At 40.9% G+C, this 14,240-nt stretch overlaps 1 protein-coding gene across 2 annotated transcripts in view; it reads left to right on the top strand.

Annotated features, from left to right (window-relative positions):
- Window positions 1-8,444: 8,444 nt before the first annotated feature.
- TMEM26 (transmembrane protein 26) overlaps window positions 8,445-14,240 on the top strand; it is a 48,534-nt gene continuing 42,738 nt past the window's right edge. The window contains exon 1 of one of the 2 annotated variants that reach the window (XM_023240480.2): window positions 8,445-9,328. In XM_023240480.2, coding sequence (XP_023096248.1) covers window positions 9,138-9,328 — 191 coding nt within the window. In that variant the 5' untranslated portion in view covers window positions 8,445-9,137. The remainder of the gene's footprint in view (window positions 9,329-14,240) is intronic. The other variant, XM_003993964.6, reaches the window with a different exon arrangement.

Genomic DNA, 14,240 nt, shown 5'->3' with positions numbered 1-14,240 from the left:
CAAGTGAACAAACACAAAAAAGTAGAAATAGACTCACAAATACAAAGAGCAAATTACTGGCTGCCAGAGGGAGGTGCATAGGGGTATGGGTGAAATAGATGAAGTGGAAAATAAGGAACAAAATTCCAGTTATAAAATAAATAAAATAAAAAGAGAGAGATGGAAACAAACCATAAGAGATTCTTAAATACAGAGAAGAAACTGAGGGTTGCTAGAGGGGTGTTAAGCGGGGGGATAGACTAAATGGGTGATGGGCATTTAAGGAGGGCATTTGTTGGGATTAGCACTGGGTGTTATACGTAAGTGATGAATCACTAAATTCTGTTCCTGAAATCATTATTACACTATGTTAACTAACTTATATTTAAATGAAATTAAAAATAAAATAAACAAGTTTGGAATGGCAGGTACAGCATAGGGAATGTAGACAATAATATTGTAATAACTTTGTATAATGACAGATGGTAACTACAATGACCAGGGTGAGCACCAAATAATGTATATAATTGTTGAATCACTGTGTTGTACACCTGAAACTAATATAATATTGTATGTCAACTACATATCAATAAAAAAAAAACTTAAAATAAGTTTTCATGATTAAACGCTATAGAGTATATTCAAATCATAGCTGTAACCGTAGGCTTGTTTGAAAAAAATTAAAATGGGTCAAAATGCCCACTTAAATGAATCAAATACATGAACTACATAAACTAAATATCATGATCTAAATTCGTGTTTTGAATAAACTTTCTTTTTCAAGCTGATTATATTGTGTTTGATAGTCATACTTTACTTTTGTAAATATTCAGGTTTTTTTTACCAAACCCCAAAAATCATTCAAAAGAAGGTTGTTTTCTCATCCATAAAATAAGCTTGTGATTACAAAAGGATGTGACATTTTGTTTCAGAACAAAAGTGTGAATCACTTTTCAATCAGATGGGGAGGGAACCTGATAACTGTCCCTCTGAAGACACTAATAACAGCAATAATAAAGATCACTTTTTATAATTATAGCAATAATAATAATAATAATAATAATAGCTAACATATTTAGCTCTGCCTGTGAGGCAGGCTTTGTGCTAAATGTCAATCTCATTTCATCCTCAAAATCTATGGATTAAGTCCTACTAATATCCTCATTCTGCCAATGAGGAAACTGAGGCTCAGAGAGAGAAACCTACCCACCCACGTTTACAGGTATCACATGCTTGAAGTGTTTAGTTTGCTCAGGCTACTGTAACAAAACAGCACAGATGGGGTGGTCTAAAGAGTAGACATTTACTTTCTCACAGTCTGGATCGCAAGAAGTCTGAGATTGGGAGGTTGGGTTTCTTCTGAAGCCTCTGTCCTTGGCTTGCAGATGACTGCCGTCTTGTTATGTCTTCACATGGTCTTTCTTCTGTGCTTGTGCATCCCTGGTGTTTCCCTGTGTGCCCAAATTTCCTCCCTTTAGAAGGACACTAGTCAAATTGGATTAGGACCCACCTTAATGGCTATGATTTTATTCAATCACCTCTAAAGATATTATCTTGAAATCCGGTTACATTCTGAGGCACTAGAGGTTAGGACTTAATATGTAGACTGGGGTGGGGGGCATAATTCAGTTCATAATAGGGGCTGTGATTCAAACCCAAGCCCTATGACTCCAGAGTCAAAATCTTAATTACTCAGCAATCCTGGCAGATGAGTCTCACACTATTCCGGGCAGTAAAAACGACCAGCATTGTCAGACTTGCTGTTATCTTCACAACCAACCATGCAGTGACTCCACTTATCTGTCATCTCCTTCAGGAATGAGGCCTTGAGCTCATACCAATGACATTTACCAGCTTTATTACTTACCCTATCATTTACAAGCAGCTAGCCCTAGAAGAAGACTCAGCTATGGTATCTACCAGCTGGGCAGTCACACAATTCTGTTTTAAGGTGTTGTTTATTCAACCCTCATGCATATCTTCATTTATTTATTCAACAATTATTTACTGAGTGCCTGCTATATTTCAGGCATTTTTATAGGCACTATTGAAATATCAACCAATTTAATCCTTACAATAAATACAAAGGTACTATCATTATTCTTATTTTATAGAGAAGAAACCAAGGCTCAAGGAGATTAAGTAATTTTCCTACAACTGCATCACTTAGGAGGTGAAGCCAGAGCCTGAAGAAAGCGGTTTGAAGAAGGCAACCTTCCTCCAAGTCCTTCACCTACACTTTAGATTTATCTTCCTTGCTAGCTTTTGAAGTGTCTGAAAAATGGGGGGCCTGGGTGGCTCAGTTGGTTGAGGGTCATGATCTCACGGTCTGTGAGTTTGAGCCCTATGTCGGGCTCTATGCCGACAGCTCAGAGCCTGGAGCCTGTTTCAGATTCTGTGTCTCTCTCTCTCTCTGACCCTCCCCTGTTCATGCTCTGTCTCTCTCTGTCTCAAAAAAAATAAATAAAGGTTAAAAAAAATTTGAAGTGTCTGAAAATTGATAATTACCACTGACATTTACTTAATTTTTTAAAGAAGAGTAATCATTACTATTACTGCTAACTTAATAGAACTCTCCTTTTACTCCACTATTATACATAATGTGAAACAGTTGCTGTTCTATTTAATCCATATATTTCAGAACAGCCAAGAAATCTGAGTTTTTGGATTCAAATTTTGATCTAGAAACTAAGATTTCACCTTTGAAATGGTAGAATTAATTTTTAAAAACAAAGAGGACACAATAAAAACAGTACTGGAAAAGTGTGAGGGGGTGGACCAGGACTTTTGAGGACTTTCAGGAAGATAGAATTGGACAGGCAGGATTGGTGTCAGTGGAGAAACCAGAGGGGAAGAAAATAGCCTGAGCTAAGCAGAAGTGAGCACAGGCCTTCTGTGAGAGCCCCATAGAAGCTGAAGTCATACCAGCAAGAGCAAACAGAAGTTGTTCTCAAGGGATTTACACATTAACTCTACTCAGGACAGTGGAAATTTTTGAGGATCTTCTTTGCTTCCTTACTCAGAGTCATTGATGATGTCAAGCTAAAATCTGAGAGCTGTACTTTTGAGAAAGATGGGAGTGGCGTGAGACTCCTAGTAAAAGTATAAAGAAAATCAGAGCATTCATGAGGAGTGGATATGGATATTTACAGTAGCCAGGGCTAGGGAATGACACAGAGAATATAAATCAAGGATGCTCTATCAAGGACTGAATGAATACCCTAAGCACCAGCTCTCAGAGGAACTCTCCTTACCTTGACATCACAGTCTGCTTCTCCTCACTGAATCCCACAGGGAAGCTGATCTGACAAATGTATCCTGCCCTAGTCCTTAGGTCCATAACCGACTCTCTCATTCAGTAGACAGCAACTCAGAACACCTCTACCAAATTTGTCTCCTGGCCAGCCTAGTTCATTGTTTGCAAATATAAATGGACAACAAAGAATCATCCTATTTTTTGAAGATCACCAGATTATAAAACCCTGAAAGTGAAAGAAGGAATGAATAAAAACTGAGCAATCAATGAAGTGAAAGCAGAAATGATCATCAGGAAAGATAAAATTATGAGTAATAGTAAAGGAATTTTAAAAGCTATTGCATCCATCAAATGATAACAAGCTTCTATGAAAAAAATGGGATATCAATTAATTAATCAGTTAATAAGAAAGGCTTGTTACAAAATAAATTGGCCAAAAGAAACACTGATAGAGTTGAACAATAAGATAAAATCATTTGAAGATTAAGTCAGATATCGGGAAGAGAAAGTTAGGAAGCTCTATCAGAACATAGATCAAAAAGACAAAAATGGAAAATATAAAGCATTCCAGAAGGAGAAAACAGAAACAATAGGGAAGAAATTATCAAAGAAATAACAGAATATCAACTTTCTTAAAGAAACAAGACTAATCTGTAAGGTAGTGTAAATGGAAAAAGTCCAATATCTACTTACACACATTCAAATGATAAACATTCCAGGGATTTGAAAAAATCCTAATAATTCCAGAGATTAAAAAATACTTATCTACAAAGAGAAGACAATGAGATGTACATGAAACTTCCTATCAGTAATACTGGATTCTGAAAAATAATAGATGTTCTCAAAGTTCTGAGGAAAACATACATTGCATATGAAAATTACATTGAATACTAACTACATATTTTAAATATTTTGTGTTGATTTTCAGTTTTTAAGACCAATGCAATATATTTAATTATATCTAGGGAACAGTATGTTGTTTTCATAGACAACATCATCTCTAACAAAATTTGGGAAGTAGAGGTGGAGTGAAGAAGAAAGAAAATATTGTGGGAGTATCAGACTCCCCAGCTTTCAAATTTTGTGAGTTGGCAAATTAAGAAACAGAGAAATATAAGGTATACTTTAAAAGATATAATTGTAGGGGTGCCTGGGTGGCGCAGTCGGTTAAGCGTCCGACTTCAGCCAGGTCACGATCTCGCGGTCCGTGAGTTCGAGCCCCGCGTCGGCTCTGGTCTGATGGCTCGGAGCCTGGAGCCTGTTTCCGATTCTGTGTCTCCCTCTCTCTCTGCCCCTCCCCCGTTCATGCTCTGTCTCTCTCTGTCCCAAAAATAAATAAACGTTGAAAAAAATTAAAAAAAAAAAGATATAATTGTAACTGCCAAGAAAAATGCAAATGGAAGGTGTTAATTGTGAACAATTTCTCTGGGGAGTGGAAGTGTACTTTCCTACAGTGTATGATTTTTACCATGCATCATGTCATATACATACACACATACATACATACATATGTATGTATGTATGTGTGTATGTATATGAATGATGTCTAAATACCAAAATGGAGTCAAGGGAGGAATGAACATTAATAGGAAGCTGTGGCTTTTGAGACCCAACTGCAGCTTTGGTGGCTTCTGGAGGCAGATGTGATTTTGGATTGCATTGCTGTTTGGAGGCCATAATTGTGCCTACAATGTTTAAATAGTATCAGAGAGGGTCATCTCTAACACTGTAGAAATAGGATGTGTACATATCAGCCAAGGGACGGATGGTCCTAGATGCATCAGTCAATATGCCTGCTGTGGCCCTTCGTCCTCTGCTCAAACTGTCCTACCCAGAACCCCATGGTGAAGGATGATGAAAGCAGCATCAACACCGGGCTTTGCATTGGAATGGCCAATGATTGAATTACAGTCCATCAATAGCCTACTCACTGGTCCAATGTGTGGCCTGGTAACTAGAATTGAAAAAATTCAGTGAATTCCTTTTCTCAGGAGTTTGAACTCAGAATGTGGAGAGATTGCTTGTAAGTGGACTGTGGCAGAGAGTTGCTGTGAAAAGGTCCATAAACTGCAACTAGGAAATCCCAGAGCCCCTCCAGTCCACAGCTATCCTACAATTCCAGTTGCTCAAGCCTCTATTGTACTTCTGTGCTTGATTTCCAAGGGGTTTCATCTCCTTGTTAGACCTTGTTAGACCTTCCAGTAACTACTCCTTTTACTTGAGTTAGCATGAAAGAGACTCTTCCATACAAGCAAAATCACTCTAATTGACAGAGAAGCCTGACAACGGTTTCATTTTGCATTCAGAAGGCAAGAGAAGTGTGGCGACTGCTGTCCCCTGGGACAATAGGGTGAGCTGGTTCCATACATGCAATCCAACTCTATATCACAAGAACTGGGTGTATGAGGCTAAGATTGCTTTTTCAAGAAGAGACATTTTGGGCATGCTGGGTGGCTCAGTCGGTTAAGCGTCCAACTTCGGCTCAGGTCATGATCTCACAGTTTGTGGGTTCCAGTCCCACGCTGGGCTCTGTGCTAATAGCTCAGAGCCTGGAGCCTGCTTCGGATTCTGTGTCTCCTTATCTCTCTGCCCCTCCCCTGCTGGCACTCTGTCTCTTTCTCAAAAAGAAATAAAAACCTTAAAACAATTTTTTTAAAAAAGCATCAGACTCTTGACTTCTGCTTAGGTCCTGATCTCATGTTTTGTGGGATCGAACCCCTCATCAGGCTCTGTGCTGACAGTGTTGAGCCTGCTTGGGATTTTCTCTCTCTTCTCTCTCTGCCTCTCCCCTGCTCATGCTCTTTCTCTCTCAAATAAATAAGTACACTTTTTTTTATAAAAAGAAAGAAGAGTAGGATTTTTTTAAATTGCTTAATTTTTTTCTTTTTAAAAGATGTGTGATCTATTTGGATTGGAGATCTCAAGATAGTTCTCAAAGCCTCCAGTCTTCTAAAATGAGCCTAGGAACAATATTATTTTAAATAACCTTAAAGTTATATTTAATGACAATTTTGTTTTTCAGACACTCAGGTAATGGAACTTAGACTGAATCTAAACCTTCAAATCAAGAAGCAATATAGATGTTTGGAAGCTAGCAGAGCAACTCCCTTCCTTGTTAAACCCTTCTCCTGGAGCCCTTCCCAGGAGGCTTGAGAAAGAGGAGAGAGGCAGCCAGGCCAGGCCCTTCCATCCTCCCGTGAAGACAAAAATTTCACAGAACATGAACATCAAGCAGGGCCACTCTGTGAGGCTGATGGAGTGAGACAGAAGTAGGATCACTGGGCAATTTTGTCTGAACTCAGACAAAACATGAACATTGCCCAAACCATGGAACTGACCTAACTGACCCCTAACTAAATAAGCTTTATTAAGACACCCCATCATAGAATTAACCCCACTTCCTGGGAGCATCCAATTAGAGTAGCGCCCCACTTTCTTAGCTGTCCTCAAATCACTGAACAGAAGTTCAAGTGCTTCTTAGTGAGTCCTTTCCAATGCCTTCTTCCTGAGATGCCCTCAGTTCTCCCCAGACTGTGCTCTCTTTCCTTCAAAGAGCAGTAAACCTCATTTGTTCAGCAACAGATGTGTTCCTGGTGGCACTCGGCCGGGATTTGACAGGCCTTGCGAGGGTCACATTCGTTGCTCCACTCTGAGTATTAATTGTCTCAGATCGTCAAAGAGCAACTCCCAGAACTAACTTTCTTGGTCCAGGCAAGAATCATCAGTGATTACCAAGCACATCTTAGCTGCCAGGTTCTTTATATGGATTGACTCATTTGATCCCCACAATGGCCCTATGAATTCCTATGAATTGATGAGTTTAGTACCCCATATACAGATGAGGAAACTGAGGTACAAAGTTTATAGCACTACTAAGTGACCGAGCCAGGAGTCTAAGACAGCCTGCTGGCCTGGCTGTAGGGCACCGGGGGTCCACACCACCCTGCCCCCCACTGCCCTAGTGCACAGTGCTCTTGTGTGCCACTGAAGAGTGTGAGGTCACTGGTCACTGTGCTATCCGCCTACAATGAAAAGCACTATAATAAGCGATCCCAGAGATTTCACTGCTGGGTTCCCTGGAAGATATGGAAGAATGCACATCCACAGGATGAAGAAAATCTTCCTAATAACAGTTAATCAGAAATAACTGAGCTTCTAAGCAACTGGATTTTTTTTTCACCTAATGAACACATGGATTATAGAATTCAGAATTTGCAACCTAATTTTAAGAAAGGTATGGGATGATTCTAAGTTGAATAAACCTAACCAAGAAAAATATTCCTTTTGTGTTTTTCTCTCAATTTTACTAATGCAGTTGAGAGAACATTCCTGCTTGGTAGTAACATGACTACCATTTATTTGTCTCCCCAGAAAGAGGGGTGCTGAGGTACAAGAGCCTTAGAAGGCAGTGGTTAATACTTAGTGAGATTTCAATAACTTAGTTTCATTTTATTTTAATTTTGTAATTACCTTCCATCTATGGCCTACTATACTGTTTTTTTTTTCCATTTATGAGTGATATAAAGTTTCATTTAAAATTATTTCAGTATAAATTTGAGTTCATTTAAATAAAAATGTAAAATAAATAGTGATACAGGTGGTAGGAAACCAAACAGGAAACCAAAAATCATGGGGCACCTGGGTGGCTCAATCCCTTAAGCATCTGACTCTTGATTTCTACTCAGGTCATGTTTCCTGGGATCCAGCCCTGTGTTGGGCTCTGCGCGGGCAGTGTGGGGCCTGCGTGGGATTCTCTGTCTCTGTCTCTGTCTTTCTCTCTGCCCCTCCCCTGCTCACACTGTCTGTTTTTCTCAAAATAAATAAATAAATAAATAAACTAACAAACTTAAAAAACTTTTTTTTTTTTTTTTTTTTTTTTTTTTTTTTTTTTTTAAATCATGAAGGTGTTTTGGGAAACCCTGACTTCAGTGTCCTCTTCGCCTTGGATGCTGGAACACCAGAGTTTAATTCATTGGTCATTGATCTCCAGGGCGCAGTTCCCAGCTGCATGAATTTCTCCCTCCAGTCCAACTCCTGTCTTTATCTTCTACCTCCTCCCTCACTTTCCCCTCTGTCTTCCTGTCTTACTACCCTCCCTCTTTCAGATGAAATTAGTGGAGGCGGGGGGGGGGGGGGGGGGTGGGGGGGGGGAGAGTAGGGACGACTTAATAAAGAACATCCCTTTGCTTTGGTAACACCGTGCCCAAAGACTGCAAGTGACCTGGACCACCTGCCCCCTAAATGCGGTGCGGGGAGCTCTCAGAAAGCCCCGGCGGATTCCCTCCCGTCCCGTGAAGTTTTCATTCTCCAAGCGGCGCAGGAACAGCGTTTCTAAAACTGCTTGGACAGCGGATTCTTTGGCCCTCCTGGGTTCCATCTCAGAGTCACTGTGAGAGCGTGTTCCTGTAAGAAGAGTGAGTGAATTAAACCACTTCGGCGGAAGAGCCAGGGAGCAGATGCCGCAGATGTGGCAGACTCCGTAGCACCTGGACCTTCACTCCTCTCCAGCCCTCGGAGAGTTTGGGGGAAGCCCCTGCGGGTGGGATGGGCTTGAGGGCCGGGATGGAGCCTGACTCCCGGCATTGGGAAGGCAGTGGGCAGCGCTGGGGAATAACGCCCCGGACCCGGAGCCCCGGCGTCACAGCCCCAGACTTCCTGGAAAGCCCAACAGTCTAGACGTGCTGGGTTTAGATTCTCCCCTCTCCGAGAGTTCTCAGGAAGTTTGGGGGAGGGGCGAGCCGCTGTCTCCCCTTCGGGCGCGGGAGGCTGAGCCGGGACTGCGGCAGCGGCGGGTCTCCAGCTGTCACGTCCCCGCCCACGGGCGGGCTCCGGGGCTCCCGAGAGGGGCGGCCGGGCGCGGGCGCGGGCGGGGGGCGGCGGCGGGCAGAGCGCGCGGGCCGGCATGGAGGGACTGGTCCTGCTCAATGCCCTGGCCACCCGGCTGCTGTTCCTGCTGCACTCGCTGGTTGGGGTCTGGCGAGTGACCGAGGTGAAGAAGGAGCCGCTGTACTGGCTGCTCGCGCTGCTCAACCTCTTGCTCTTTCTGGAGACTGGGCTCACCCTCAAGTTCAAGCGCGGCAGAGGCTACAAATGGTGAGCGCACCCCGGGAAAGGGCGGGCGCGCGGAGTCCCTGGGCGCTGTGCCTTACAGCTCGCGGGCAGCCCAAGAACCCATCTCCCCGCAGCCCGCCGATTCCTTACTCGGGTACGGACCCTCTTTGTCCTCGCCCGGAGCTTCCAAGGAGCGCGAGACCTTGCGCATCTCTGGGACCCGCCGGAGTACCTCGCGGTCCCAGGGCTACACAGGGAAGGCTCAGTCGCTGCCCGGTGTCACCCAGTCCCAGATTTGGTAACTTGGAAGATATGAAAAAAGAAAGGAGGCGCTTGCCTGCTCTACAGAAGGTGCTCCAGAGAGGGGGAGTCGTGCGGCAAGGGGGTGTCCATGTGCCCTGCTCCCTGGGGTGTGTGAGTGTGCATTCGCATGCAGGTGTGGGGATGGCTCCAGAGAGGGGGAGGTGTGGGGCAAGAGGGTGTCCACGGGCCCTGCTCCCTGGGCTGTGTGCGTGTGCATTGGGGAGTCGTGGGGCAAGGGGGTGTCCATGGGCCCTGCTCCCTGGGGTGTGTGCGTGTGCATTCGCATGCAGGTGTGGGGATACATTTCGCTGGGCACCAGCGACTTTTGTGAGAGCTTGTGTGCATAGAACAATCTCCCAGGGTGAGAAGTCCCTCGAAGCACTTCTGTGCCTCTTTGCTTCCTTTAGCCGGGGGCCCTGGCATGGCACCCGCTTCAGGTGTCCTGGTTCCTTCAGAGCTTGGTTAATGGTAAGTTCATCTTGTCAAAGAAGGGTTGCCACGCAACCTCAACCTGCAAGAACTGCCTGACGTTTTATTTGCTCCCTGAAGATTTGAATGGCAATAGAAGAATTGAGAAAAAGATTATTTTGCCATTTACAAAGAGTTTCCACCTCCATCCCTGCACTCCCAGGAGGTTTTCATCCCAAAGTTCTCCAAGTTAGGCCTCTTCCTATATTAATTTTTAAAAACTAAAATTATGGTCACATAAAAATTCAGTAAAATGTTTGCTATACATTAGTAAAAACAAAACAAAAACAAAACAAAACAACAAAAACCACCAGTAAGTCTGTGTTTTCATATGTCGATACTTTTAAAAATACCTAATCTACAAGAAAATATTATTAGTCAATTCAAATGCTACATACACGATGGCATTATAGTTAGCCACCAAATTAAGGGGGAAGAAAACCCCTCTCTATAGTTTTATAGATTAAGCTGCAAAAGGCTGTGTATTTCGTGACAGTTCAGGGATGAGATCCTGTTGTCTCTTAAGATGATGTGAATCTTGCTTAAATTTTCCACTGTTGAAAAATTTCTAGAATTATCAATGAGAAAATTATTCAAGTAGAATCCTAATATAACAAAATAAGGATTGGGATGTCACTATCCCTCTCTCTCACTATGAACAGCTTATTAAGCAGGAGAGATTTGAGGTACTTTCCAATGTACCTTTTAAGAACCTCAAAAAAAAAATGGCATTAGCTTCCCCCAATAAGCCTTAGGGTTAAAGAAACAGAAGTGGAGAAAAGTGTTCACGCAGCAGGTCATGTGAGATTTATTTAGTTTTTTACTGATCAGTTTTAAGATGCTAGGGTAGAAAATACCTTCTGTAACAGGAGCATGAGGTCTGAGGCTGAAAAGTGTTCCATGAAAGATAATCTTGTCACCAACTATCACAGCTTCTGGGAGAAATGTCAACCTCAGAGGAAGGACCAACTCAACCAGCCCTAAAATATCCTCCCTCAATATACTCCCTCCAAATATACTCCCTCCAAGAGTAAACCAGAGGCCTTAGCTCATGTGAAGTCAAAATTCCTCTTCAGTTGTATAGCAATACTGTAGCCAGTTGAAACTTTACCTCCATGTCTATACCATCATTGGCAGCTGATTCAGACTGGTATGTAACTTACCACTAAGAGAGGAAAGAGATTGGGGCAAAAATGGGTGATCAATGTGTAGAGTTAAATAGGGAACTGGGGACGTAGTCATGTGTGGTCTCAAGATCAGAAGAAAAATGGAGTAATCTGGGCTTTCCCACTTACTTGCTTTGAGGCGTTAAGTTACTTAACCTCTCTCACCCTTAGTTTCCTCATCTATAAATACATATAGGTTGTTATAAATCAAATGAAATAATATATTTGATAGTCAATGAATAAAAAAGGAGTGTTTTTTTCTAGATCCTAGGGTTTTTCTTATTATTATTAAAAACCCCTTTGTGTCAACTGGACACATTTTCTGTCTGTACAAGTCCAACAACTTTACTTGAGGGACTGGCCAATAAACCATTGATTCAGAATCAAAAAGTAAAAAAAAAAAACATTCTCACCTTTATTTCAGAACAGTCCAATGATGTATACTGTGTATTATAGCACTAATTCAGAAAAATTGTGCTGGCTCCATATCTAGACTAATATTTTAAAATAAGCAAAGAAAACAGTAGATTTGGCTTATAAAATTTCAGGAACAAATGAGTCCTTATAAATAATGTAAATAGAAATGTGATTGATAATGCTTTGTTCTACTGATCTTACCAAATGCTTTGTTCTATGAGTCTGCAAATGTGGTCATTTTTTGTGGTGGACAAAATTCACACACTATTCTGTCAAAAGGAAAAAAAGTCAGAAGATGGGATGCTTAAAAAATATAGAAAAATATAGAAAATTATCCCTGATATAACATGGTAACAATGAAAAAGGATTTGATTTGGGACATATTTCTTTTCTGGGCTGAAGTTTTCTGAGTAAGGCAAGGCATAGTTTTTGTTATATTTGATTGTTAAAAAATAGTTTCAATCAGAAAATCAAGACTGATGAAATAAAAAAAGAGATAAGTACATGTTATGACAGTGTCTATATCTGTATACAGGAAAATGCAGATCTATCCATCTATCCATCTATCTACATGCAGATCTATATGTTATATGCTTTTTGATTCATTGGCCTTACATTTTAGAATCTACCCTATAGATCCAAAAGTACTCATATGTAAAGGCATATGTACAAAATATTAATTTCCATTTTGTACGTAGAAAATAAAGCTAAAAACAACCTGATTATCTATCATGACTGTTTGAAAAATTGTAATATACTCACACTATATATAGTTTACTGGCATTAAAAATAATGAGCTAGAGTTTAGCTATTGACCTAGATGGATGTCTATGGTATGTTGTCAGGAGAATAAAGTTACAGAATTATGTGTATTATAGGCTAAATTTTTAAAAAACTTGTTAAATAATTATCCTTTGTATCAATTGAATACATTATCCATTTATAAGTCAAGAAAAAGAATAAGAAGATGAATCCTTCCCATACTTAAACTCAATCAACCAATAAAATAATGCCTGAATGGTAGATTAAGGTCTGTATACACAAGAGGTGAATGATTCTTTTCTGGAACATCGGATCCATGAACCTCCATTAGACTACTCAGAGCTACTTTGAACATTGTTCTTTTTACTAAAATCTGCACGTGGCCCCAAGTAAATCAAACTTACAGAAATCATGGAATGATACATTGAGCTATAGAGGAAAATGTGAACAAAGTTTCCTAAAACATACCAAACATATTACACTTGTCCAAAGAATGTTTCTTTAGCTATCCTTTGGAAAGGAAACATGGCACTAGCACTGCTGAGCTCAGCTGTCGGGGGACAGCAACATTACATCAACACTAATAACTTACAGTTGGACAAGTTTAATGTGTTGGAATCCTATAGAATAGAGAGGGCAAGCCAACGGACACATCCCCTGTTAAGCTCAATAAATGTGTGCTAGTAGAATTCGCTCCTTTTCACCTGGTATTTATTGATTTCATGTGCATGTTCACTTATATTTCTTTAAGATGGAGACTAGTATCACTTGCTGTATTGTTTCTTGATTTTATTCTCTATGGTCCAGTTAACAATTCAATAGATCCATGAATTACCATTTAGGTAAAGTCAAGCACAAGACGATGTTTCTGTTGATTTTTTGCCACTACCGATCAGGTATTTTTCAAGGGTTAGAGAAATGACCAAGACTGTGACAAGTTTGAAGCCTGTTCACATGAAAGCAGGAGGTATCTAAGAATAAATAGAAATCTAAGTTGAATTTATTGGTAAAAGTACAGAATTTTAAGCACTGAGCTTTCTTCCTCAGAATCCTAAGCATATAAGGTAAATATAATTGAGTTAATAAAATACCTCACTTATTTGGTCACCTTTCTTCATTATCTCTCTTTCCTTTTTCCTTTATTGAGTTTAATCAGATGTCTGTTTGTTGAATCACCTAATAAGTACATGCAATACTATGCTAGACACTGTGTGAATAGGCAAAAGAAACAGAAAACAAACACACTTGAGATTTTAAAATAAAGGGTAGTATTTTGATTAAGTGCTCAAATGTGTGGGAATAAGAATAATTATGAATATTTAGCATTTGTTGGCGTGCAGGCTCTTTTAAGTGTCTTACACAGATTAGCCCACATGACCCTAACAGCAACTGCAACGATTTTCTGTTTCTCTGTCTTCCCCAATTTTTAGATGAGGAGACTGAGGCACAGAGCTGTGAAATCAACTGAAGGAGCAGAGGTATTAAGAGTCCAACAGTTTAGAGGAGAAAAGATGTGACGAAGTGTACTGGGGATGGGGTGGGTAGAGACAAGCGATGTCATGGCATTTGAGCTGGATCAGGAAAAATGGGTAAGAGACAGGAATGCAAAGGCTGTGTAGGTAAAGGATGTCCTGAGGGAGGTGAGTGTAGGGAGACTTGAGCAGATTTCTCCGGAGGAAGCACACAGCCTTATCATTCTCGATTCAACAAAAATACCTGAAGCAGCCAATATGTGTTAGACATTGAGTGTCAGGAATATGGAAGTGAATAAAATGGGTGAAATCCTGCCTGGAGGGAACTCACATTTGGTCAGGGGACTCAGAAAATAAAGAAGTAAA

The sequence above is a fragment of the Felis catus genome, chromosome D2, assembly GCF_018350175.1.
Source record: "Felis catus isolate Fca126 chromosome D2, F.catus_Fca126_mat1.0, whole genome shotgun sequence".
NCBI lineage: Eukaryota > Metazoa > Chordata > Mammalia > Carnivora > Felidae > Felis > Felis catus.
Note: the sequence above shows the minus strand (reverse complement) of the source record. Positions and strands in the feature narration are given on the sequence as shown.